General features: G+C 42.0%; 1 protein-coding gene across 1 annotated transcript in view; it reads right to left on the bottom strand.

The window, feature by feature from the left end:
- Positions 1 to 25,679, bottom strand: part of LOC146785394 (guanylate cyclase soluble subunit beta-2-like) — a 579,800-nt gene that overhangs the window by 434,323 nt on the left and 119,798 nt on the right. Inside the window, exon 5 of the mRNA XM_085632898.1 lies at positions 13,927 to 14,026. Within this exon, the coding sequence (XP_085489024.1) occupies positions 13,927 to 14,026 (100 nt within the window). The remainder of the gene's footprint in view (positions 1 to 13,926; positions 14,027 to 25,679) is intronic.

The following is a 25,679-nucleotide window of genomic DNA, read 5'->3' on the forward strand; positions in this document are numbered from 1 at the left end:
AGGCACCATTGCTTGAAGAAATGATTTTAAAAAACATGGCTGCCACCCAAAAGACTGAGTAATGGAGACAAGAATCATAGAGACAGGAATGTGGGCAGAAGATACGAGTCCGAGGTACCAAAAGTTGGTTTGTAATGTGGGCTTGTTGTTGTACTGCAAAATATTGGTTGATTATAGGAGGGCTGTCCCTCCTGCCATTATATGAACAATGGGGCAACAATATGAACTAGTGCATTGGTAGGGAAAGATTTGCAAATGAAAGCCAGGGTTGTCCCCACAAAAAAAGATATTAGGTCCATGGAGGTGTCACCGGGGTGTGATTGAAGTATCACCTTACTGTTGTTATAAACTATTCCCTTAGTTAAAAGAATGACCCTTGAGAGGAGGACCCTCTGCACTTGTTGTACAGATAGAACCAACTTCATCGCCCTGTCCTTCCTTGAATGTAGTGATAGTCTGGTAATTTCTGATGTGAATACTGTGAGGAAAGAATCCCACAGGACAAAGCAATCTTTCTCTGCTTCAGCTTTTTCATCAGTTTGGCAAAAAAATAGGTCATTGTATAGTTGTAAGACATTTGTTTTGATAAACCGATGGCTAGAGAACTACGTTTTTCTGTTTTTTAATTCTATATCATTAAGTTGCTGGAGGAAATGTATGTGCAGGGCAGGCCCATTTTGAGATGTACATCACTGGGCTTCGCGGAACAGTAATGTTTTTTTTTATACTGAATGTCTGCTGCTGGTGTTATAGATGTGATTACCTGGGGGTGTTCACGTATTTCTTTTCACAATCTATACAGTTAGTTCCATGGGATAGGTTGTGAAATATAATTTGTGGATGATATTGCATCAATTTTGCATCCAATGATTTTCCCAATATGTTTTCTGTCATTTTGGTTACCTATAGATTGTTGCTTGCGATGGATGGATGCTTCCTCATTTACTTCCAAAATGTTCCTGAACTTCCCAGAATTGTGCTGGGTTCGGGATGTTCTCTTGGGCTTGTGCAGTCACAGAGACTTACTGATTTTTCTGCTATTGTTTTAGTTTTCTGCTGGGATCCTGAGTGGCGTAAGGGGCCCGGGGATAGTCCTAGATTTTTGCAAAATTTGGCGATGTTTTTGTTTTGTAAGGCAGGCCTATAGCAGTGTGTACTGTGTAGTAGGATTGGATGCATTGTATCTGACTTGTGCAGACCTTCACCGTCATGCTTCAAGCAGTTATTTCATAACATGCATTTATTTTACTCATGTTTAGTTGGCCTGGCAAACACTTTGTGATTCTAATGTGCCTTCTCAGGGATTATTATCCCCACCAGGTATCAGCGTCATCCTTGGTTGCTAGACATGTAAGTTTGAGGCCTTTTAAAGCCCACATACAGGTTCCCCAGTGTTCTACATTTTCCAGTTTTTCAACCGAGGTCTTGTGTATAATAAAGGGTATTGTGAAGTCCATGGAAATTGGCGCCTACAGGCAGCTTTTTTCAACATGTGTTTTTTCTGCTAGTGTGTTCTAGACCGGAGGGCCATTGTGTGAATTTAGTGTGCAATTATTGACTAATTTCCCAAACATTTATTTCATTTTTACGGTTTTCATGCTGGGAGTCAAAGGTGTGTTATTAGAAGGGATGTGATGACTAATGCCCATGAGATTTGAATAAGGAGCTTTCTTGTTACTTTTCCACACCGTGATACCTTTTTCATAGACCTCTTGATGTGTGTGGTGAGTACATTTGACTGTCAGACTTACCACACTATCCAGGAAGTTATTATTATGTAGGAATATTCTTTAACATGAAGGGTAGTATCATGTCTACATGGTAATATTTGTATCCACCATAATGCCCTAATCCGACAACCTGACATGTTTTCTCCTGACTGCAGGTAGAATGAGAATGACACCTCTTCTTTCACTGCTCCTGAATGTCCAAAGACCTCAGGCACATAATATTCTGTAGTTGTCAGGGAAGTTGTCAGAGCCACTGACACCTCCAATGGGGCCTACCAGGTGCTCCTGGTACTTCTTAGAAGCGAGTAGTAAGATGTGTTGCTATTTTAAGAAAGGGCGTACTTTTCTCCTGTCCGCTGTGGTGGGGACAATCTTGGGAAATACAAAAGAGAAACAGCAAACAATTCCAGAAACATAACACACAGAGGAAACCTGTGGTAACAGCAGAGTCGAGGGCTGCTTCAAGATCATCTTCACAATCTTTTCCAAGAAAAAGAAGACCAAATCCCTCAACTTCTCCAAGCCACCCTTCAGTTAATGATGACGGAGGCTAGACCTTCGAATCTGAGCATCAAAGGAGGCAAGGCAAAAGTAGGTTTAAGCAATGGGAAACATCCATCACAACACAGGCATTACAACGCAATGTCTTTACAACACCATCAATACAAGGCGAGCTCCATTATAACACATGCTATTATAACACATACCATTGCAACGCATATGCCTCACTTACCAGCACCTTCTCTGAGGTAAGCATCCGGCGGTGTTAGAATAGTAGTTTACATTGTAATGGTACATACGTTGTAATGGCTTGCGTTGTAATAGCAGGCGTTGTAATGGAAGTTGTGTTGTCAAAACCACTTTGTAAAAGTATGCGTTGTAATAGTTTGCATTGTAACGTCATACATCCTTAAGAAATGCCCCATTGTCAGTGCTACCAGTCAAGATGGTGATGAAGATGTACCTCTGACAATAATTTCACTTAATTTTGATAACTTCCTGCTACTCCTGTCAAGCAAAATTCCTGAATTTACTTTACTATGCCACGCCGTACAAATACATGCATTCACAGCAAATATTTATCACAAGCACACAGGAAAACGGAAAGTGATTGCTCAGAACAAAAGCAGCTGCTGCTTGTGGTGTTTATTCCAGGCCTATTTGCTCCAATTTTTGACACAGAAACAGAAAACAATAGAAACAATCACAGCAATCACCCCATGCTCTTACACCCAGCCCTTATGTGCATTGAGTCTGGTACAAAAAAAAAAAAGAGCGAATCTCTGGTTTGGATTTCTTTTACATTCATCAACACATTGCAGAACATTGCAGAGTGCACTGTCTGGCGCTATGAAACATGCAGGGAAATCAGGGCAATACCTTTGGAACAAGTGACAAATGACCCAATTGACTGGAGAACATGAACATAAACTGGAAACCGAACAAAATAAAATGCAAGTATGGGTGGCTGATGTTTCAGTATATCAGTCCACATTGCCCAAAGGAGACAATGACAATGGTGTACAAAGTGGACCAGCTCAAAATCTCGATGTTAGGAGGTCACCACTTACTGCCAACCACATGTCTGCATCAACAAACTCTACCTGACACATGGACCTCTCCCTGGGGATTTTGCATTAAGGCACCACGTACTCACAGAAGTCATTTATAGAATCATCCTATAAACAATCTACTGTTAATGTTTTGTTATGCAGGGAAACTAAGCATAACTAAAATCATGGAGCAAGCTGTTCGAATAATGGGAAACGGTTATTTTGACATCCTCCAATTTTCTTTGGCGGATTAGAGAGGGCCCCAAAATTTGTGGAGACCATATGCCTGGCACAGAAGGTTATAAACCAGACCTATTTCTCCACCATCACCATGCCAGAGCTGCACTAGATAATGCTAGCTATGGTTACAAGTGCTCTGGTGGAGACAGCCAAGCACAACACCCATCTCGCAAAAGACAAGTGAAGCAGTATTAATGCTATAGAGTACATGTGCATCAGTGCCCATTGGGTCCATTGATGGCACATGGCCTGAGGGCAAGAATCACCTCTTCTCCTCCAACACACATCATGTACATGTAGTGGTATTTGTCTAATGAAACCAAGCCAAAAAAGCAGTGGAGCACAGTACAATATCAAAGGCAAGCATGCAGACAACAAGTGATAGGAGAGGTAGCTGGTTATTGGATTGTTACTGCATCGTACTGCAATGTTCTTTAATGAGGTATGCCTTCAATTCTTTCCTAAATTAGAGCAGTGTTGCAGTGGGATGCTGTTTGAGATCCTGGATGCATAGATGAAAAAGGTCTGCTGCCTTGTTTTGTCTTTGTGTACACTTCTAAAAGTCTCCAGTCCTATGCTGGCCTTGTTGCAGGTGTGCTGGGAGACACCGTAGATGGCGAGCTTATCCACAAGATAAGCAGGGGTGCTGGTCAGGACAGCTTTATAAATGACAACAGCTGGTTTTGAAGATGGTGCATGCCGGCAAAGGGAGCCAATGGAGTTCCATTAGAATGGAGTGATGTGATCAATATTTATTCCTACTCTGGGTAGGACGAGCTGTTCTATGTAGGATACTGTTAAGGGGTGCCAGTGTAGAGTGTGGGAGGCCATGTAGTAGGGCATTACCACCATCCTGATGCAAGAGTATGAGAGCTAGAACAGCAGTTCTGTAGTCACTCTGTGGAAGAAACACTTTCACCTTCTTGAGAAAATAAAGCTGGTATTGTGGGTTCTTTGTTTTATCAGACAATGTGTTCTTCAAAGGTGAGGCTGGTGTCCAACGTGAATCCAATTGATGGCATTTGGTGAAGGTTGTGGTTCAAAGCCATCAAGTTCATGACAGTGAGCCAAGTTTGAACTGTTTCTTGCTTAGCCAATAACAGGAATTTTGTCTTGGTTGGGTTGAGTTTCTGGTAGTTAAAGGAGACCCAGGTCTGGAAAAGGTGTAGGAAGTGTTTGCGGAGATGGATGCCTGGAAATAAAGATGCTTTCAAACAAAGTTGTGCATTGTGAATGTTGATGTTGCTATCTGTGGGTAGAGCCACAGATTTTGTGTAGATGCTGAAGATGGCAGGAGACACTATGGAACTCTGGAGGCTCGACAGGTAATATGATTGGTTAGGGATCTGGCAGAGTCCATGCAAACAAACTGGTGTTGACTGGAAAAGGAGAAGGAAAATCAGTGGAAGGCATTGCCAATTATATTTTCGAGACTACCGATTGTGGGTGAGGGATGGACAGGTGACTGCGTCTAAGACGGGTGGGAGGTCCAGCAATATGAAAAGGTAGAAGTTATCTTCATATGTGGTCAGGTGGGCATCATCTACAATATGTAAGTGATGGTCTTAATGCTGCAGCGTGATATAAAGCCAGCTTGGTAGTCATGCAGGAGATGGCTAACATTGATGTGATCTTGGAATTGACCGTAGACTGCATTTGAATGATCTAGCCAATTAAGGTTAGGAGAGTGATGGGCAGGTTGTTTGCTTGGTCATCAGGGTTTGAAGTAGGTTTCTTTAATAGTGGGAGGATCTGGCTGGTTTTAAGAAACTTCTGGGAACATAACCTGAGTGAGGGAGGCATTAACATTGGTGATTGGGGGGTGAGAGTTCTTCCCCAGAGAGAGCTTTGATAAAAGACAAGGGTCTGGCATCATCTTCATAGGAAATTACTTTGAGGGATTTGAGAATGTCAGCAAGATCTGTGAGAGACAGCACTTTGAATGATGACCATTGTGGGATTCTGTAAGAAGGGATGGGCTTAAGAGGAGAAGCAGGCTTGGTGTTGTTGATGTGATGTTAGATATTCTTTATTTTTGCACCGTAGAGTGGGTTGATGGCATTGCACTTGTCCATGGAATAGGGGATGTGTGGGTCTGGCAGGGGTTGGATGCAGTGCTTGATTCTCTTAAAGAATGTTCTTCCTTGGTTGGTGGCCTCATTGATGGGACTGTTGGCTAAAGTGTGTGTTGGCTGATGTGATGAGCTGTCTGCCCTGGGTGGAGGCACTTTAGTAACATGAGGTCATCAGGATTTCACTTTTTCTTCCATTTCCTTTCCTGTCTGTACATGAAGCATTTATTATCAGCAAAGACTGTACAGTATTATGGTTCGGAAAGTTTTAACTTGCATTTGTATGTTCTCGCTGGAGCGTAGATGTTCACGAAGTTTTCCACAAAATCATTTACATTGTTTAGAAGATTTTTGGAATCAGACATGGAGTTGGCAGGGTGAGAGATGAGTTTTTTATTGGGTCGTCAGTGGAGAAATCACTGAGGAATTTGAATGTGTGTTCTTCTCTTTTCGGTTGACCTCAGTTTTCTTGCTAGGATGCAAAGCTAGGTGATAAAGATGGTGAAGCGGTAGATCGAAACCAGGAATATGAGTCATTTGCACTGGATTGTAGGTGATGATGGTGATGTTGAAAATACATGGTCATGGATGTGGCCTTTGAAGTGTGTTTGCTGGGTGAAATTCTGTGCCGCATTGAGTGTGTTGAAGAGGCTGAGATGGGTGTAGCTTGTATTTTTTATAACTTGTGCTATCTGGGAGGTGAAGCCACCCATGAGCATGGGGTGTGTGTTAGATGGATGAGGTGGTGAGGAGATCAAAGAATTCTTCAATTAAGTCCTTGTTATCTAAGGTAGGCCTGTAGATGAGATGGAAGCTGGTGGTCACATTTGCAGAGATTGGAAAGAGGCATGTCAGTAGCTCCATGGAATTCATTATTACTTAGTTGCCAAGGATGTATGACTTATGGATAGCAGTGAGACTCCTCCTTTCTTATGGGCCTGGTCCACACAATGGATGTTGCAGTCTGTGGGAGAAAAGACATCTAGCATGTACGAGGATGTGTGGCGAACCATATTTTTATGATGGAGAGGGCTCAAGCTTGTGGTACGTGATAAGGGTTGAGATATCTGGTGCATGTTGAACTGCATATCGAGTGTTAATGAGCAATTGCGGGAATATGTATTTTGTTGTTTGAGGGTGTATGGTTGTTAGTGGGATGTGTATGAGGATTGGTTTAGGTGTTGTAAGGATTCTATGTGAGTGTTTGTGTCAGCCTTGATTGTGGGGATTGCAGCATTCTCCGTGTTCAGCATGAAAAAGCACATTCAGCAATCAACTTCCAAGAAAAATTAAATTCCAAGGGGTCTGAACAGTCTAAGCTTTAAGGATTCAGTGTTGCGTTTGCTGCCACTAATAATGGCGGTATCATTCAATCCACCATTACATTTTTCCGATTTTCTTTGTGCTCGGTTTTGCCTATTGTCAGAACCTCATTGTGAAGTATTTCCTCAAAATGCAAATAGCAGTTTATGACATATTTGCCCTTTTGCATGATTTGTACTCATTTTATCCTTTCTTGTAAAACCCATAAACAGCTGAGAGTGCTCCACAGAGCTAATGGCCTCCCCAAATTTTGCATCATTCAGGAGTATTCAACCCCTTGGAACATCATCCTCCACAGGGTTCATTGCCTGTTTGAAAATTCAAGACTGTATGTATTTGTCATGCACAAGAACGGTGCTGCACCTGTTGCAGCCTTGTTATTGAAAGTGGAAAAGTGTTTACCTTTTGAGTTTCTGATAGAGTCCATGGGTAGGGACAATATTACCTAGAGCAATGCCATACTAACGCATTAACTACTGAGGGCCAAATTGCGAGATGTAAAACATACATTTAGAAATTTTTAGGGTAATGATGGTGATGGCGGAGAGCGCACATTTTCTCCTTTATCTGAAGACATGGCATGTGACAAACATAACCTAACTTTTTTTATTCTCTTTCCAGAGCAGGACATTGATAAGTAAAGGAGGTGGATCATGGCTAGAGCCTGCATAAAAAATGAAGAATACAACGTATGGGCGTGTAACATTACTAAATGCTGATTACACAATCCTGGCCAATGAGATGATTTATCCTAATCAAAAAAAATTCATTCCATCATCCTAATTAGTAATAAATACTCACTTTTAGAAGTGATAGATGTATTCCTCAATCCCCACCGCGATAGCTTTGAAAAAGTATCTGACCTGGTAACCTGGAAACTTTTGTTTGCAATAACGCACAAAATTAACTTTTCGCCCCAGTTCCAGATTGAGTTGCCTCAGTGCATCAGGATATACATGCAAGGTTAGTTTTAAACTCTCTGAATGCGGGGGTAATAAAAGGAAGGACTGTCTCATCTCTGCGGTCGTCTGTGCGTTGGATAATATATATCAGTATGATCAGATCACTTTACTTGCCCCCAATAGTAGGTTATATCAATATAAAACCGTCAGTCCTGGACTATGCCACCCTTTTACAAACCTCATTCTTATCATTATTTATATTTTGAACTCATTTTTTTATCGTTCTATTTGTTACAATACCATATTTTTTGCAATAGGTTTTCTTTCAGAAAATTGAGTCTTTTTTAAAAGTAAATATGATCAGGTAATGATCAACAGGAAAGACTACAAATCTATGGAACTTTCCCGCTTTAATTTTGATTTTGGGAATATTATTTGATAATTCTATACTTCAGTACGTGCATAGCCTAGATGGGTTCTCAATTCGCCCATATCTCCTTTGTGTACCCCAAAGCCCCCCAAAAACATTATCTAAGATTTAATGCAAATAAATCAAACAACTGAAAGCCCTGTTCTGGACATTTTGTATAAGAGTTAATTCAGAAATTGTATTATTGGGGAGCGTGGTTAGGTGCCACAAGATGGCGGGTGTCATTTAAATATCAATGAACCTTCAGGCCCTGAGTGACTGGCGATGCATGTAGCGTCTGACGGCTACATGTCGTTTGAGCCTCACTGATGGGCAGAGAGTATGGAGGCTCCGCCCAGGCTTGAGTGACTTAAGCAGCCTCCTGGTTGGTGGTGAGAAAGAGACACAGCCTGATTCTGAACACACCTGAGGCAGGCAGCAGTGACTCGGTGTAGGAGCTGGAGCCAGACAGGGCGAGCTGAAGCTAAGCCATCAAATCCATACGTGTAGAAAGAGGCCCAGGCCTGCAGACACACTACCTAGACAGCCCCCGAGAAGGCTACAGTGGGCTGCCTAACCGCATACAACTGGTATCGGCATTTGCAGCCCGGCCCTGGGTAGATGTTGAGTGGGACTGCGTGAATCCAGATAGTAGAATCTGGAAGCAGCACAGCAACGGCGACAGACCGTGTGTAGCTGTTCATATTTAGTTCATGCTGCTGTGGAAGACTGCATTGCATGATAGCCCCTCCTTTCTCCTTTCCCTCCCACTCAGAATACAAAGCCAGGAACCAAATGCTTCAATGCAGTGGCATGTACTCCCTTCAGAAGGCCCACAAAAGTGGCCTCATCAACGGTGCCACAGGAGCCGGGTAAGAGGGCCTTAGTGACAGTGTGCATCAGCATAATGACCTTGAAAGAGGCAGGCCTGTCCTCACAAACTTCTCCTTCTTTTCACCTGCTGACCCTCCAGATTTTCCATTTGTTTAGGAATGTAATTGGTACAACTCCCTTACATGCCTGGGGCAGGATAAAGAGTATATAAGACGTGAAGTAAGACCATTCTAGGGACTACCTCATTCAGTTGCTACGGCTCCTGTGTGACGTAGTCACACTCATTTGAGTTTAATAAAAATGTTCTTTTATATTTCAGCTTCTGTGCCAAATTCTTTATTATTGGTTTGAATAGACTAAGTATCAGTGAGACCCCTGAGAAGGAGTGTATGTTTCTTCACCCTTTTTTTTCAAACATCTATCCAGCTGCACATCTTTAACCTGGTCTCTTGCCTAGTCAGCACCCTCTTTTCACTGTTCCCAAAATGCAGTTCTTCGCATCTCCCTCACTTCACCACACCCAACATACACTGCATTCACTCATATTGAAACACTTTATTTTCTATTACTTTTGCCTTGTAAATATTTTGACATCTGAGTACCCCTTCACACATATTTAGACAGAATTTAAATTACAACTAGAATACTTGACCATTGTTCTGTGAGCTCTGTAGAGAGGCCAACCCACCGACTGGCACTTTGCTTTCCCTTCAGCCTCAGCACCAGAGCTCTCAACCAAAGCCCCTCATAAACACCTAGCATGACTCGAGGTACACACTATACAAAACAAGTATTATGCGCAAAAAAATAAAGCAACACAACATGATGTAATAGCTAACACTCTTGCGGAATGCAAGGTTAAGTAAAACAAGTGAAATTAAAGAGGAACTAAATCGCTGGCCTGCATTACCTTAATGTTTTTAACATTTATTATTCATAAATCAATCCCTTTTTTTAGCATTAATGTTAAGGCATGAAGATAGGGCAATTTTAACGCAATACAGCATGTAACTGTCTTTACTATAAGCACATATTTCTCTAGCTACCAATGACCAAGGACATTAACTGCCCAATATCTGCTTCAATGGTCATCTACCTAGATCCCATACCTGGGAGTCCAGGTGGTCCCTACAGTGCATGCAACGGTGGTCATTATCTACCAGAATTTGCTCTGGCAAGTACAGCTAGATCTGCCTAATGGAAGCACCAACGTCTTTCATGGCAAGGTCGAGTGGCGGCGATAAAACTTACAATCCTCCCAGGAGTTTTATTCCTCTTTCAAGCCCTTCCACTTGCCCCTCCATCCATTGGGTATGCTGCAGACCCAGAAGGTGGAGATGAATTTGTCTGGGCATTAGGGGAGACTCCGTATGAGTCAGAAACAGAGCTACTGATCGATCCGGGAAAGGGGACTAGGGTCCCCACCCTATTGCATTACTATCAGGCTGCACAGCTCCACTTCCTAGTGGGATGGAACTGTGACATATCCGAAAAACACTGTCTCTTTATTGATAGAGCAGTGGAGGGTGAGCATCTATGGAAAGTCCCGTTCTTGCCCAGATCACAGAGGGCGTGGCAGCTGTACTCCTCCCCTATTACTAGGTCTACTCTTGAGCTGTGGGATTGGGTTGTTATGCGGAAATCATTGACTATGTTACCTTCCCCGTTGACTCCTATTTTGTGCAACATGGACTTCACACCAGGGTTAGTTTGCACCAGCTTCTCACCATGACAAAGGAGGGGCTTTAAGTTTGTAGGCCACTTATTTGTTGAAGCAAGACTTGTCTTGTTCAAGCAGCTTCGAAGGAACTTTGAGTTGCAGGAATTGGAGAAGATGCACTATTTACAGATTTGCCATTGGCTCACTCATCCTACCATCCCTCCATGGCACTGTGCCCTTTTACGTCTTTCGAAAATTGGCTTGTGACTAAAAGTACTAACAGTCACCTGATGACTGAAATGTATACTCTCTTTCAATGGGCCAATCTTGTGATCAAATCTTCTGGGAAGGAGAAGTTGGAGCATGAATTGGGGAAGACATTGATGTCTAAGGAGTGAGACAAGATCTTTTACAGAGTGAGGCATGTGACTCAGAACACTGCTAGTATTGAGATAGTGATTACAATTGCAACGTACTGGTACCTCACCACAGTCAGACTACATAGGGGTAACTCCACTCACAGTGTGGACTGCTGGAGAGGCTGTTGGTCCCCAGAGATCCAGCTCCATTTTCTTTGGGGCTGCCCAAAGCTTACGCGGTATTGGGACACAGTATTGACAGACATTGATGCCCAATTTGACATGCAAATACCCAGATTACTCGCTTATGTTATTCTGGGTCTAAAGAATGCACTTACCTTCCCTCTCAAGTCTCCCAGAGGGCAACAAATAGGTCAGTGGTGGCTCGCAGAGGGAGTGCTGCGGAGCGGTGGGGTGGGGCGGGGGAGGGGCAGGGTGGGGGGGGTAGTGGAGTCAGACATACGACGGCCAGGAGTAAAGTAAGTAAATAAATAAATAAAACTATTTACATTGCTCTCGCTGCATCACCGAGTTGGCAATGCAGCAAGCGCAAGGTAAATAGTTTTATTTATTTATTTACTTACTTTACTCCTGGCCGTTGTATGTTTGACTCCACTACCACCCCCCCCCCCACCCTGCCCCTCCCCCGTCCTACCCCACGGCTCCGCAGCACTCCCTCTTCGAGCCGCCACTGAAATAGGTCTTGTGCTAGGCGCAGCCCTTCAAAATATGCTCACTCACTGGGATAAAGAGACATTCCCTTCCCACACTGTGGGCCCGATTCAAAGAACTAACTTAAGACAAAATCCTAAACTTACTACCAATTTGGTATTCACAGAAGGCACTTACTCATTTTGGTATTCACAAAAGGCACTTACTCATTTCGGTATTCACAAAAGTTAGGACTCCTAACTTTAGGACTCCTAAATGCCTTCTGTGAATACTGAAAGCCATAAAATTAGGATTTTTCTCAATTTAGTAGTAGTAAAGTTAGGACTCCTAACTTAAGGACTCCTAAATGCCTTCTGTGAATACCGAAAGCCTTAAAATTAGGATTTTTCTCAATTTAGTAGTAGTAAAGTTAGGACTCCTAACTTTAGGACTCCTAAATGCCTTCTGTGAATACCAAAAGCCTTAAAATTAGGATTTTTCTCAGTTTAGTAGTAGTAAAGTTAGGAGTCCTAACTTTAGGACTCCTAAACTGAGAAAAATCCTAATTTTAAGACTTTTGGTATTCACAGAAGGCATTTAGTAGTCCTAAAGTTAGGACTCCTAACTTCTGTGAATACCGAAGTGAGTAACTGTCTTCTGTGAATACCAAAATGAGTAAGGGCCTTCTGTGAATACCAAAATGGTAGTAAGTTTAGGATTTTGTCTTAAGTTAGTTCTGTGAATCGGGCCCCAGGTGTTTACATAAAATTTGGCACATATTGGGGATGGAGAAATTGACTAAGTAGGGATATTTGGTGCCCATGCCTTGCTCTTCTTTTGGCAGAATTTCAAGAGCTGACCTGTCCCGATGCCTCTGCTTGATACGCTTGACGGAGTCAGAATCTCAGGAGAGGGAACCGGACTGATCCTGAGATGGGCTAGTGGGGGTCACTTAGTGTTACTTTTTTTTCCTAGTGACAGGCCTTGGAGTGAGTACCCAGAGGGCGGTGTTGGGTGGGGGGGGTTGTTTGGATGTTAATTGCTTCTAATTTGGATCTGTCTGTTTTTGACGTGATCTTTGCTTGCACTTTTCCTGTTTGTATTATTGGAATGCAATAAAACAGATTTGTACCTAATGGGGACAGCGTCCTGCAGCCAAGGCCTCGGGTGTCGCAGTGGGGGACGTTCGTGTAACCAGGGGCCTAAGCACAATATACATAACAGATCATTAGCATTATAACACTTACCATTACAGAGGACAAGGTTCCAAATCGCACCTGCTTGCATCCAGACCTAATGCCTGTGAATGACAGACATCTGGCCTCATGCAGGGATGCAGACTCCGACACCCGAAACTGTGACACTGACAGCGTCACTGTCCTACAGTGGATACCACCATAGACTACAATGGCAATGAAGGGCTTTAGAAAGATAAGCCCTGCATCATGTGTCACATTGCAGAATTTTGATTTACTGCCTAGCTTCCATCTTCTGCTTCAAAGAAAAGGTGGGGCAGGCAGCCTGGGACAGACAATCCAGACTTAAATACATCAATTTGTTTAAAGATATGATCATATCTCTGAATAAATAAATCTATTTAGTAGTTTTATGGTAAACGTTTAAAAATTTCAGAGGAGCGCAGCCCCAGAGCCCTAATGAAAAAAACAGCCCATACGAGCCATACTACGTTCTTGATATATAGTTCCCCAGGTCAAAAGGTCCGGAAAAGGCATAACCCTGTCTTGTTAAAAATGGCTATTTCATAAAGTACATTTGCTGTCGGGAATTCATTCTTGTCACAGGAGGGTATAATTCTCACATTTGTGTTGACCCCTTTAATTACACTTACATTAGGGCAAACTTGGAACTGATGCATGTAGAATGTGTTGCCTCCTCACAGGAGATTCTTACATTTTTATTTTCCTTACTATTCTGACTGTTAGATATTTAAAAAAACGTTTTAGATTTCTTTTTAGCAAATGTAGTCAATTTGAATGATACTATTTAAAAGTCTCAATAGTTCATTGCAGCAAAATATCTAGTCAAACTTACAAATGAAGGTGCAAATGTAAGTATTTATAACGAAATGTATCTGCTAAACCTCCTTTGGCTTCCCATTAAGGAATAGAGAAGAAAGATGTAGGGAACTTGTAAGAATAACTATAAAAGGATAGCCTGGGTATTCAATTTTACCTGGAACAATGTGGCAAAGGCCTCTTCTGTCGGAGTAATAATGTAGGTGCATTGTTCCGTCTTCATTCTTCTCAACTCGAAATGAAGGAGCATTCATTTCCTGAAAAAAATACATTACATCGAAGGGTTTATTATCTGGAAATGCCTGCTGTTTAATTCTGAAATAGAGTACAGATGCACAGTTTGTTTAGAAAAAAGAACTAAGAATAAAAATGGTAGATGATAAATTGAATTGATACCAGGAAAACAAGCATCATTTACTTGCCTTTTTTCTGCTCGCTCGCCCTCTTTTCGCTTCTAAGCTGTGTCCATGACAGCTGTCATTTGTTTTGCGTCAACAAGGTCTGTTCAATGTAATTTATGAAAAGGCCTTCTTTTGACCCAGTATTTGTTTCTCAAAGATACCCATGTGCATTTAAATAAGGATTTAAAACAATTCTCCTCAGATGTCAGGATTACTTCAATTTGCAGATAACATGCAATAGCCCTCCTCATCCACAGTTTTACTGGATGAAGATCCACACCTGGTGAAACCGGTCTAGGCTTGTAGTGAAGATTGCTATCTATATACGTACAATGCTAAGTTAGCACAACCGTGTTAGATGTTAGAAAGCCATCTTGCCGCTTCTGCTGCTTTTGCACACGACACTGTAGCTACATGTTATTAATTGAGAAATGCTTACTCGACTTTGCTTCACATGAGAACTGTCTGTTGTTCACATCCCAAACAGTGTGCAGCGACCTTGGTCTGAACATCGTGTAAAGAAACAGTCTGGGTCGGTGCATGTTGTTGGGTTCAGGTTGATCGGCCCACTATTTAGCCATAACACACACACAGCTGCAAATACCTGAAAGTCGGGTGCTTTTAATATTGCAGTGTTGCATGTTTTTCATTACATTCGGAAGAAGAGCTTTCCCAGGAGCAGAGTCTAGCTGATCCTGTGATGTGATCTCACTGTGCTGATCTTTACGGTATGGGGTTCCCCATTCAAGCCTAGAGACCTTTTATTAGTCTAATAATAAAAATATTAGTTTACTAGCGAAAGGAAGGTGGCTGATTTCCACTGTCATTTTAGTATGATTACTCCTTTCATTTTCTATGGTATTGTAACTATGCTGATGGTTTTGATCTTAATCATTTGTCTGCTTATGTTAGCCAAGTACTGCATCTTAGGACACGAGGTTTATAAAATAAACTCTTTAAACTTTAACGTGTCTCTGTTTATTCTGTTGTGGACTGATATTATGGCAAGGATATCAGTAAGGACAGACCCAAGAAATGGGATAGTACAGACAGTATGTGGCAATAATGAAATGGTGTGCACTACGTTACGCTTGTGCCAAACATCTGTAACAATATACATCTGTTTATGAAAAAGGCAATCAACTGATAGAAAGCAAGATGGCAAAGCAAAACCAATGTTAAACATGCACGTGTTACCATAATATGGAGGTGCAGCAAAATCGCCAATGATGTGAACAACTAAAGTACTGCTAAGTCTGATGTTGTGATAAAAAATTGCCTATAAATTACATTCTTTAGAAGAATAGTGGACAATAGAAACCACACGGAATTGCTGCATTATAGGTGTAGTCATGAGCTGCAGAACACGCGCCGGGGGCACTGTGGGAACTCGCACTAACCTCACGACAAACAACCTTACATAGCGCACATTAGGCGTTTGCAGGCTTGAATGACTACTATTCTTGGCTGTATTTTAAAAATTGTAAATACTGTTGTTGTTTTAAGAAATATAACTGCTTTTTGAAATCACTCACCTACCTCTGTGGGCACCGTTTTTCTCCCAGGTCCACCACAGCTTGTGCTGATTGTGTAGAGGGAGGCTCTAAACGCGACCTGCTCACAAGTAACCCTCACTTCCGGTCGCACATTAGGAGAGGCCAACTTGGACACGGAGACGGTCTAGTCTCAAGACTGGCTTGCTGACACTCTACTATTTAGCAGGGGATGGTGCAAACACGCAGCAGAATTGCTGCATTATAGGTATAGTGACGAGCTGCAGAACACGCGCTGGGGGCACTGTGGGAACTTGCACTAACCTTACTACAAACAACCTTACATAGCACACATTAGGCGTTTGCAGGCTTGAATGACTACTATTCTTGGCTGTATTTTAAAAATTGTAAATACTGTTGTGTTTTAAGAAATATAACTGCTTCCAAAAATCACTCACCTACCTCTGTGGGCGCTGTTTTTTTCCCCGGTCCACCACAGCTTGTGCTGATTGTGTGGAGGGAGGCTCTAAACGCGACCTGCTCACAAGTAACCCTCCCTTCCGGTCGCACATTAGGAGAGGCCATCTTGGACACGGAGACAGTCTAGTCTCCAGACTGGCTTGCGGACACTCTACTATTTAGCAGGGGATGGCACCGATGTACAGCAGACGCGTGCAGCGGGCGCATCGCTGGCGCACCAAAGGCAAGCCCGTCTACGCCCATACGTGCATGGACCGGGTCTGGGGCCAGAAACGCTGTTCCCCCCACCACCAAAATTGCCCCTCACTAGAGAATTTATACTATCCCTAAAAAATGAGTCACCGACCTGTCACCAGTATTTATATGCTGATAAATGGGAGGGGCCTGTCAGCTGCAAGAATTGCAAAAAAGCTTTTAATCTTACACAGTCACCTGCAGTTAAAGAGAAGGCCAGAAGTAGTGACCTACGCGGTAGCCTTATAAATGCAAGGTCATTGTGTAAACACTCTCTGCATATCTATGATTTAATAGTTAATGATCATCTAGATTGCCTTTTTGTGACCGAAACTTGGCTAAAGACTTGGTGTAACTCGGACATTGTGAACGCCCTCCCCCCGGATATCTCATTCAGAGGGTAGATAGAGTGCTACAACAAGGGGGTAGCCTCGATATTATTTACCGTGATACTCTCAGGTGCACCATAGACCAACTACATGACTTGAAAGGAGCAGAGGGCATTAGTTTCTGTATTCAGTTACATGACTCCTTCTCCTTTGCAGGAGCACTACTTTATCACCCCCCGGGTCCGCATAAAGAATTCCTAGAGAATATTGGAGAGTTGATTAGTATGCTAGCTCTCAGGTTCTCTATTTTTACGTTACTAGGCGATGTTAACTTACACATCGACTCTCACAAGGACCCAGGAGCTATTTGTTTCAAGGAGATAATGGACGTACCTGGCTTAGAACAACGCTCCATATCTCCCACTCATAGGGCTGGCCATACGCTGGACTGTATATGTTCAAACTTGGAAACCCTTGAAGTCAAGCCCCCCGTTTATCAAACATCATAAATTAATTCCCTTTGAGATCTTGACTAAGAATAGGCCTCTTAGTAGGGATTTTAACAAGGCCTCAAAACAGGACAAGGCTAGATGGAAGGAATTAATAGGACATCCAGATCTCCTTTCAAAAGCCCTCATGGGCAGACCCAACATGCTAGGAGACCCTACAGCAGATAGCCAGTTTTTTGGGTGGTGGATACATGCCTTGAAAGATCAGTTGGTACCCCCGGTCTCACGTCATTGTTCTTCAGAAAAGAAACCATCGCCCCCATGGTTCTCACAATTCCTAAAAGAACTACAAGGACACGTTAGGTTGTTAGAACATATATGGCATCGAAACTACGATGCAAATGAGCTTAAACATTTCAAAACAGCCCTCAGAAAATATCATACCATGATTAAAACCTCCAAAAAAGCATATTATACGGAGGCTATTAAAACTACCAATAACAATCAAAAAGAGATTTTTAAAATAGTCAATCTATTCACAAATCCTAAAAGTCTACAACAAGAGATTCCCCCCTCTCAGAATGTTTGCATTAAGATAGCAGATTTCTTTGAAGAGAAGGTTCAAAAACTACTTAAAGACTTCCACTCTCCCACTTCCCCCTCCATGTACAAGGAAATTTCCAGAGACACAGGCAGAGCAAGCATGCTGACCTTTAAGCCTATTACAATGGAAGAATCGCGTCTGGCGATCATGTCCATTAAATCTGGATCTCTCTTCGATCCTTGCCCCCTACCCTATTACACGCTTGCATAGATATTGTGAATCCCAATATAAATAACATAATCAACTCTTCCCTTTCCACAGCAAAGATCCCAGTAGAGTGGAAACTGGCTGCAGTAAAACCACTCCAAAAGAAACAATTGGCAGATCCGACTATTCTCTCTAACCTACGCCCCATCTCGCTCCTCCCTAGTCTGTGTAAGCTGACTGAAAATGTGTCAACAGGCAACTTACAACATTTTTGGAGACAACTAATGCACTGCACACTAATCAATCAGGTTTCAGAGCACAACACTCCACAGAATCCGCACTATTATATACGACTGAAACCCTGAGAGCAGCCCTCGACCAGGGAAAGAGAGCAGTCTTAGTGTTATTAGACCTGTTGACTGCTTTCGATACGGTCTCACATCATATGGTATATCTGGCACTGTACTAGAATAGATTAAGAACTTCCAGCATGATCGCCGTCAAGTGATCACATTAGGTCAATATAACTCTCAGGAGAAGGCAATTCTGTCAAGGGTCCCACAGAGCTTGAGTCTTAGCCTGACCCTCTTTAAGGCCTATATGTCCCCACTGATTAAATTAATATTGTCCTTCAATATAAACATCATCTCATATGCAGACGATACGCAGCTAATCCTGGTCCTAGAAAATGATACTACCCAGGCGGAAGAAAACCTCTGCAACTGTCTCACAGCAACTTTCAGTTGGATGAACAGTAACCAATTGAGGTTCAACTCGGAAAAATCTGAAATTTTACCATTAGGTCAACAAAATGTTTTTTCGCCTAAACTCTGATGGCCAGAAAATACTACTCCCCCTCCAAACACAATAAACATGGTCAGAAATCTTGGAATAAAATTTGACATTACACTATTGTTTAAACAGCAATCCCTGACAGTTGCCGGGACCTGTTTTCACATTATAAAAAGCCTCAAGAAATTCTTTGATCTAATTCCCATTTTGGCAAGGCAAACTGTCACCGTCGATCTTATCACCTCCAGGCTAGATTATTGTAATAGTCTATATGCAGGAACTAATAGATCAGTACTGCATAAGCTCCAGATGGTCCAGCATGCGGCTGCACGGCTGGTACTGAAAAGGCCCAGGCGATCGTCCGCAACAGAGGCACTAGATATCCTACACTGGTTACCAATTCACAAACGCATGCTATTTAAGGTCTTCATTATCACTTTTAGGGCCTTCCATTCTCGGGGCCCCCAATAACTTCGAACTGGTTTTAAGCGCTATGTTCACTCCCGAAGCTTGAGATCAGCAAATGCCAATCTGCTAAAAATACCTGCCTTCAGATTGGTGTCAAAGGGAGGAAAATCGCTCACGGTCTTAGGTTCAAAGGCTTGGAATAAACTCCCCCCAAAACTCCGCCAAATCACATCAGAGTCCCTGTTTAGGAAGGCACTAAAAACCTGGATCTTCAGTGCTCCGGACACTCTATGCAAAATGCTGATCTGATCTCCCATCCCAACCGTCTTGCAGCAAGCAACCTCTTCTTTCCATCGAGGTTTCTGTTCCACAGCGCCAAGATGCTCCTCAAAGTGATAGCCGCACTATATGAATATACCATTACATTACATTAAATTACATTACTTCATTCACCTAGAGACCCTATTGGAAAGACAGGTAGCAGTGTCTGCAATCAGTAGCAATATGGGGAGAAACATTGTGTAGCCACTGACAAAAATACATCTGCAAATAAATGTGATCATAGATATTATCCAACCTGTGAATAAAGCAAGGCCCCGAAAGGCTGACTGAATGGACTTGTCTGTAAGAATCTTTTTAAGGGCCGAAAAAACTTTTCTGTGGAGAACTCTGTCGCTAACATAATCTTGAGAAATCAAAATCCTAGATTCCTGCCATGTCAATGATTTGATCCACCTCATTTAAGATAAAATTAGCTCTGTGTGTTGGTGTCGGAAGGTTTTGAAGATCAGAGGTCTTGGAGTGACAGAGTTTTTAGGTTAGAAAGTGGGAATCTTGTGAGCTCGTTCCAGCCTAAAGTCCTCAGAGAAGATGTTAAGAGTTGCTGAGATCCACGACTCTAAAAAGGCAAATGTGGAGGGGGCCTCATCCTTCGCATCCTCTGGTAGACCAAATACTCGCAAATTGCTATGTCTGTTTTGGTCTTCCAAATGGTAATACTCTGGTTCATCAAAACTAGTAAGGGTTCAGATTTTCAAAGCGGTTTATCCTGCACATTATTACAATCTTTAACTGCACTGAGCCTCCCCTCAACAGTCTGATGTTCAAATCCATATGTCCCTTCCAGATACCAGCTACGTCCATTTGTAATAGATTTTTGTTTGTTTTTGTACTTCGGGCGATGTCATGTACAGAGTTATATTTTTTCAGAATCGTTTCTAATGTTTATGGTACAACCAATTTTTCTTTCACGGGTGAATCCGGGATTGGGGGTTCTTGTTTAGTCCTTTTTAACATGCCTTTCAGTTATTTTTCTTTAACAGGTTTAGGCACCAACAGTGTTATGGTATGAGTATTTACGTTTACAGATAGAACCTGTTATGGCCAAAGTGATCTGATAAGAATATGGAACTTGACTTGGGCAAATATAAGAATAAAGATGAAGATGCCATTACAACAAGCGGGGCACGTCAGCCTGCAGGCATGTGAGTCCATGTAACATCGGTAGCAGATGCAGACAAGTAGGAATAAGTTGTCTGAAGGATCAAAGGTCCCCTGTACCAGGAAATGCCTCACCCAATGAAGGGGGTAAAAGCAGAGGAGAGAGGCCAAGGTAACAAATACAGTTTGTGCACCATATCAAGTCACATCAAACCAGACACTAAAAATCATGAAGGAGCCCTAAGTCGTCTGCACAGTAGAGCACAAGGTAGAGGATCCCTGGAACAAATAATATTGAGAAGCAGAACTTCACCTGAAGAATAGACCTTGTTGTCATTCAATTACTGTACATGTGGGTCCTAAAGAGCTGGAGGGTGCACAATTAGGGAGCATGCCGCACGGAGAGGCCAGCGGTGGAAGCCATGTGGGAACAGCCAATGTGGGATCAACATCAGTGGCCTCAGGCAAAGGGTGGCAGGTGGGTGGGCGGGCCGACACAGAATTGCAGATACCCAGATGGAAGGTGGCTTATAAACAATGCCAAAGATGGGGGATGAGACCCGACCTTACCCGCAGTTAGTGTGAGGAAACTGCAATCACAGTATGATTTTGAAGACAGTTTGCAACAATGAGCCGCCTCGCCCACCCTCTTTTTAGAATCTCCGCAGGAAAGGAGTGCCTGAAGACGGGCTATTTACAGCATATACAGTCACTCATGTACCCGTAGTGGAGTCCGGAGCGATGCATGAAGCACAATACACCATAAAAAAGGGTTACCATCACTGAGACTGCAGGAATACCCCAATAACGTGGACACAAAATTCGGAGCTTAGAACGGAGCGTCCGTGTTACTCAGCCTCCAAGTCTTAATGCTGGACATTACAGTCCTAAATATGCCTAAATTCTGTTCTATTCTAACTTCTATTCCTGTTGCTCTTTTATCATCAGTTATCTGTAACATTTATGGTAAATAACCCCTGTCCTAGCATGTGACTAAAAAGTTTTAAATAAATACTTTAAAAAAAATTATGATATATGGTTGTGACATCAGACATGATTTTAATGACTGTGCAAAACAGAGAGAAATTGACTACAGCAGAGGTTCAAGAAAGTCATATCACACAGAAAGACTTACCAAATTACCCATAGAAATAAAAGAAAAAAGGAAATTAAACATTGTAATCAATATGTTTCCACTGGCAAAAAAAAAATTATAGTTTAGTGTCACAGTCAAGAAAACGAAAATCTAATTGAGACTATTTAAGTCAGACGTCAGCAGCTAACTGTGCCAGAACTTTGATTCTGAATGAAACACTGCAAGTGAAACAAGAGGCCCGTGGCAACAAACATTGCAATTAGAATGAATGAATTAAAATAATGCCTGGAGAGTTCGAAAGGAAATGATGTGTTATTGTATGAATGTTGACATGCAGTCATTCTTAAATATTCCCATTAACATAAACATTCATGAACAAAGCGAACATGAGATAATATATATTTATAGTTATGAATAGTATTTCAACAGCGTGGACCTCGCCAACGTTATTCACAGTAAACAAACTATGATGCAAGCGGGAAAAAGAGAAACCACATCACATGAAGCCGTATCCATAGGTCGAATTGGAGGCGACAGAAAATTGTTTTATGAACAGATAAGCTGTTAGTTATGCCAAACATTGCGCTCGACACCAAAATGAGGTCTTTGAAAGTAAATCACTTGTATATGACACGCAGAATTTTGAAAATACATGTAGTATGACTGAAATCGCATAAGCAAGTACATTTCTGCTGCAGTAATTGCTTGCCTGCAATCAGTAAACAAGCATTGGCAAACAACCCAGAAGAACGTCTTGTGCGGGTTGCTGTGAAATTGAATTGTTCCTTTGCTTTATTTTTGCATTGCGAGGGGGAAGGGGGTGCGTGCGTGCGTGTGTGAAGCCGAGGGAATGCTAGAGCTGTTTTTAACCCACTTTAAGAGAATTCTAATTTAAAGCTCAATATTGTGTATTTATCGGCAACTACTGCTAATTTGGGGAAACTGAAGTTGAACTATGAGAAAATCTCAGTTCTTTAAATGTATGACTCTAATATAAAAGTATCATTTTTACAGTGAGCATGCCAAATTTAAGCCCAAATTTCTACGGTGTGACCCCAACTTTGGAAACGGTTTGAATAACATTTTTTTTTAATAATATGATTTAAATGTATTCATGAAATAATGTTATCTTAGTTCCCTCGAATGGTTGTACAGCAGCTGACATTGATCCGCAAGTTGCATTGATTAACGGATTTTTTGATACAACTGATAACTAATGTTATTTCACGTGCCCTACACCCTGCTGATTACATTGTGGTCAGGCCAATCTCCAGAGCCCGCTACCAAGTGTGTTGTTACTAGGCAATTTTCTTTTAGATCAACACATTCAGTTTTGTGATAAATTCAATATACTCAAACAAAGAAGTCTGAGCTACTATTTACTGAAACACCATGTTATGCAATCTTAAATAAACAATTAAATTAGAATTTCTTTCGGTGTTAACTCTAATAGACACACTGTTCTGTTAATGTGTGTTAAAACTGCTAAGGATTAACAGAAACACATTCATTTATTTGGCCAAGGGCCTTTTCAGAACGAAAAGAAGCACGCAATAGTATTTACAACCTAAATGAAAATCTGTACAAGTTAAATGTCAGACAAATGTTGATTTGATGTATAAAAGGCCCTGAACTTATAAACCAGCTAAAATAAAGTTTTAAAATAAATGTGGCATTATTAAGGTGAAGGAGACAACTCAATTTTTTTTAGTGACTAACTGGGAGAACTATGGCTAGACATAAGAAACTGGTAGCAAATTGAGACCAGTATTTTTGCAACCAGTGTGGAACTTAAAAAACCATCCATTGTACAAATAGATTGGTGTCCAAAATTCAGAATCATAGTGGTTCACAACCCAGTCTACCTCATCAATATTCAAAAAGTAGGTCGAAAATTGCAACACACTCCATTGGTGGCCATCACAGGCATGGTGACCTGCTGGTGCTAGCAGACCACTGTGTCTGTAATGGCTTTTAAACAAAAAGTACTTTTTTTTAAGGCAGCCCTTTTTTCCTGAAGGAAACGGGTCTGCATATAAGAAAAAAACCCTTTTTTTAAAAAGAGTTGGCAGTTACAGAACCGCATTGGCGGTCCCTCCAGCAGCCTTTCAGGACCAGCCTGCTCCAGCCCACTTCCACGCAGGAGGCGGTGCTCATAAAGTCATCACAGGTTTCCGGCAGCACCCAGGATGTGCCTGGGTGTGTGCCCAGGCCAAGAGTGGGCCCATCTGAGCCTGTCCAACGCCAGATTAGGCCAGGCTGTGCTCACTCTCTTGGTTTAGTGGTTTTCTGGCCTGAATACACAGACTTCTGAGGGTATTCTGGGAAAGAGGAAAGTTAACTACCCATCGGAGAGGCCAGCAATGGCAGTCATTGGGGGCATAAATTAGGAAATGAGTTTAATTGAGGGTAGGATTGACGTAGCCGAACAATTATCATCCGTTCCGGCCCATGAACCCCAAAGTACCGTAATTGCAGAGGGCAGTATGGGAGAGAAATCCAATGTTATTAAGGACATTGTGAGCAAAAACCAGATCTGCATACTCATGGTACAATTTGCAAGCTCTGCTGGAAGTTTAGTTTCGGGGGTGACCTTTCGGAGGTGAATTATTTTATGCCCAACTCCCCATCTTTAAAAAGGACAAAAAAGGATTGTGCCCCGTTCAGAGGAGGGGACATGGAACCCAGCTACCCATCAATAAACCAAACTGCGGAGTCCACAGATACTGCAAAGAAACAAATCAGGAATGAGAGGCAATTATCCTTGAAGGAAATGTCAAATTTGGAATCTTGTGTGGTAACCCATTTTACCAGATGTTTTGACAGGATGGAGGCCGTGCTTTTAGAATTCTATATAGAGGTCCCTGGGAAATGAAGTAAAAATAGTAATAAGTTAGGTGAGTTAAAAGGCACCTGTCCCACAACCTTGTATTTCTCAATGAATCCAAACAAATCATTTAATTTCACGAGCCCTCCCCTGCCCCCTCCACAGGCTGATGGAGGGCGTGTCACATCCCAGGAGGTTGGCTATCCTAATCCTGTAATGGTAATCACAAACCCTGATGTTGTAACGAGGGCTGTCAATGTAAACGAAGAGACAAGAGCCAATACTTGTGAAATAAGTCTTCTTACAAAATGCAGAAATAGTTATCCTCAGCGACCCCCAGAATGTATGTCGTAGATAATAGTCCTAAAGGACATTCCAATTCTACGGCCAACAGCAAAGGAAAATGACTCTGCTCTTAAAAACATGACTATTCATTGGCTAAACTCTAATTCCGCATGGTCAAAAGACCGTTCATCAGACGTTCTTATGGTCAGAAGAATCCCCTGGATTGATACTTCTAAAAAGGAAACACTCGGCGCCTTTGTAATTGTAAATATTAAATCACATTATATTGTGAAATCTCTTTTAGTTTGTTTACATCAACGGAAACCAGCACAGGGTTCAATTCAGTCCATGCGCTTAAACTATTTTTAGAGACCTTCTGACCCCTAAATTGTGAGAATTGCCTCAACTGTCCCTTTGCCCATAAGGAAGAGCTCAATTTTAAATGTGGAAATACGAAAAAGCTTTGACGCCCTTACCTCTCTGGACGACTTGGACTAACTTTGCAATCAAAAGGACCCAGTTACATTGGGGAGCATGACCACTCTTGAGTGTCCAGAGGGGTATCTTAAACAGACAGGAAATGAAGCACCTTGATCAGGAAACCTTGCAACGAGGCTGGCGGTTAATGAGGACCCTCCCATGGGTAACCCCAGATCCAGACATCCCTTAAACGTCTATTGGGGAATATTGCTAATGTCCACCGTAAGTTCACAAATTCAGACTCACTATCATTCATAAATAAAGTTTACATTATTTGCCCGCATGAAACTTGGGCCTGGGATGAGTTTTATTTGAATGGTTTTTATTGCATGAGTAGTCCAGCAGTTCCGCCGTCTAGGTCAGGTAGAGCCAAAGGGGGTTTAACTATTTTGATTTCAGTCAGATTTGTGAAACTCAATATGAAAGTAATCGATTTTACCCCTTA

This window comes from Triturus cristatus, chromosome 11 (genome assembly GCF_964204655.1).
Source record: "Triturus cristatus chromosome 11, aTriCri1.1, whole genome shotgun sequence".
NCBI classification, from domain to species: domain Eukaryota; kingdom Metazoa; phylum Chordata; class Amphibia; order Caudata; family Salamandridae; genus Triturus; species Triturus cristatus.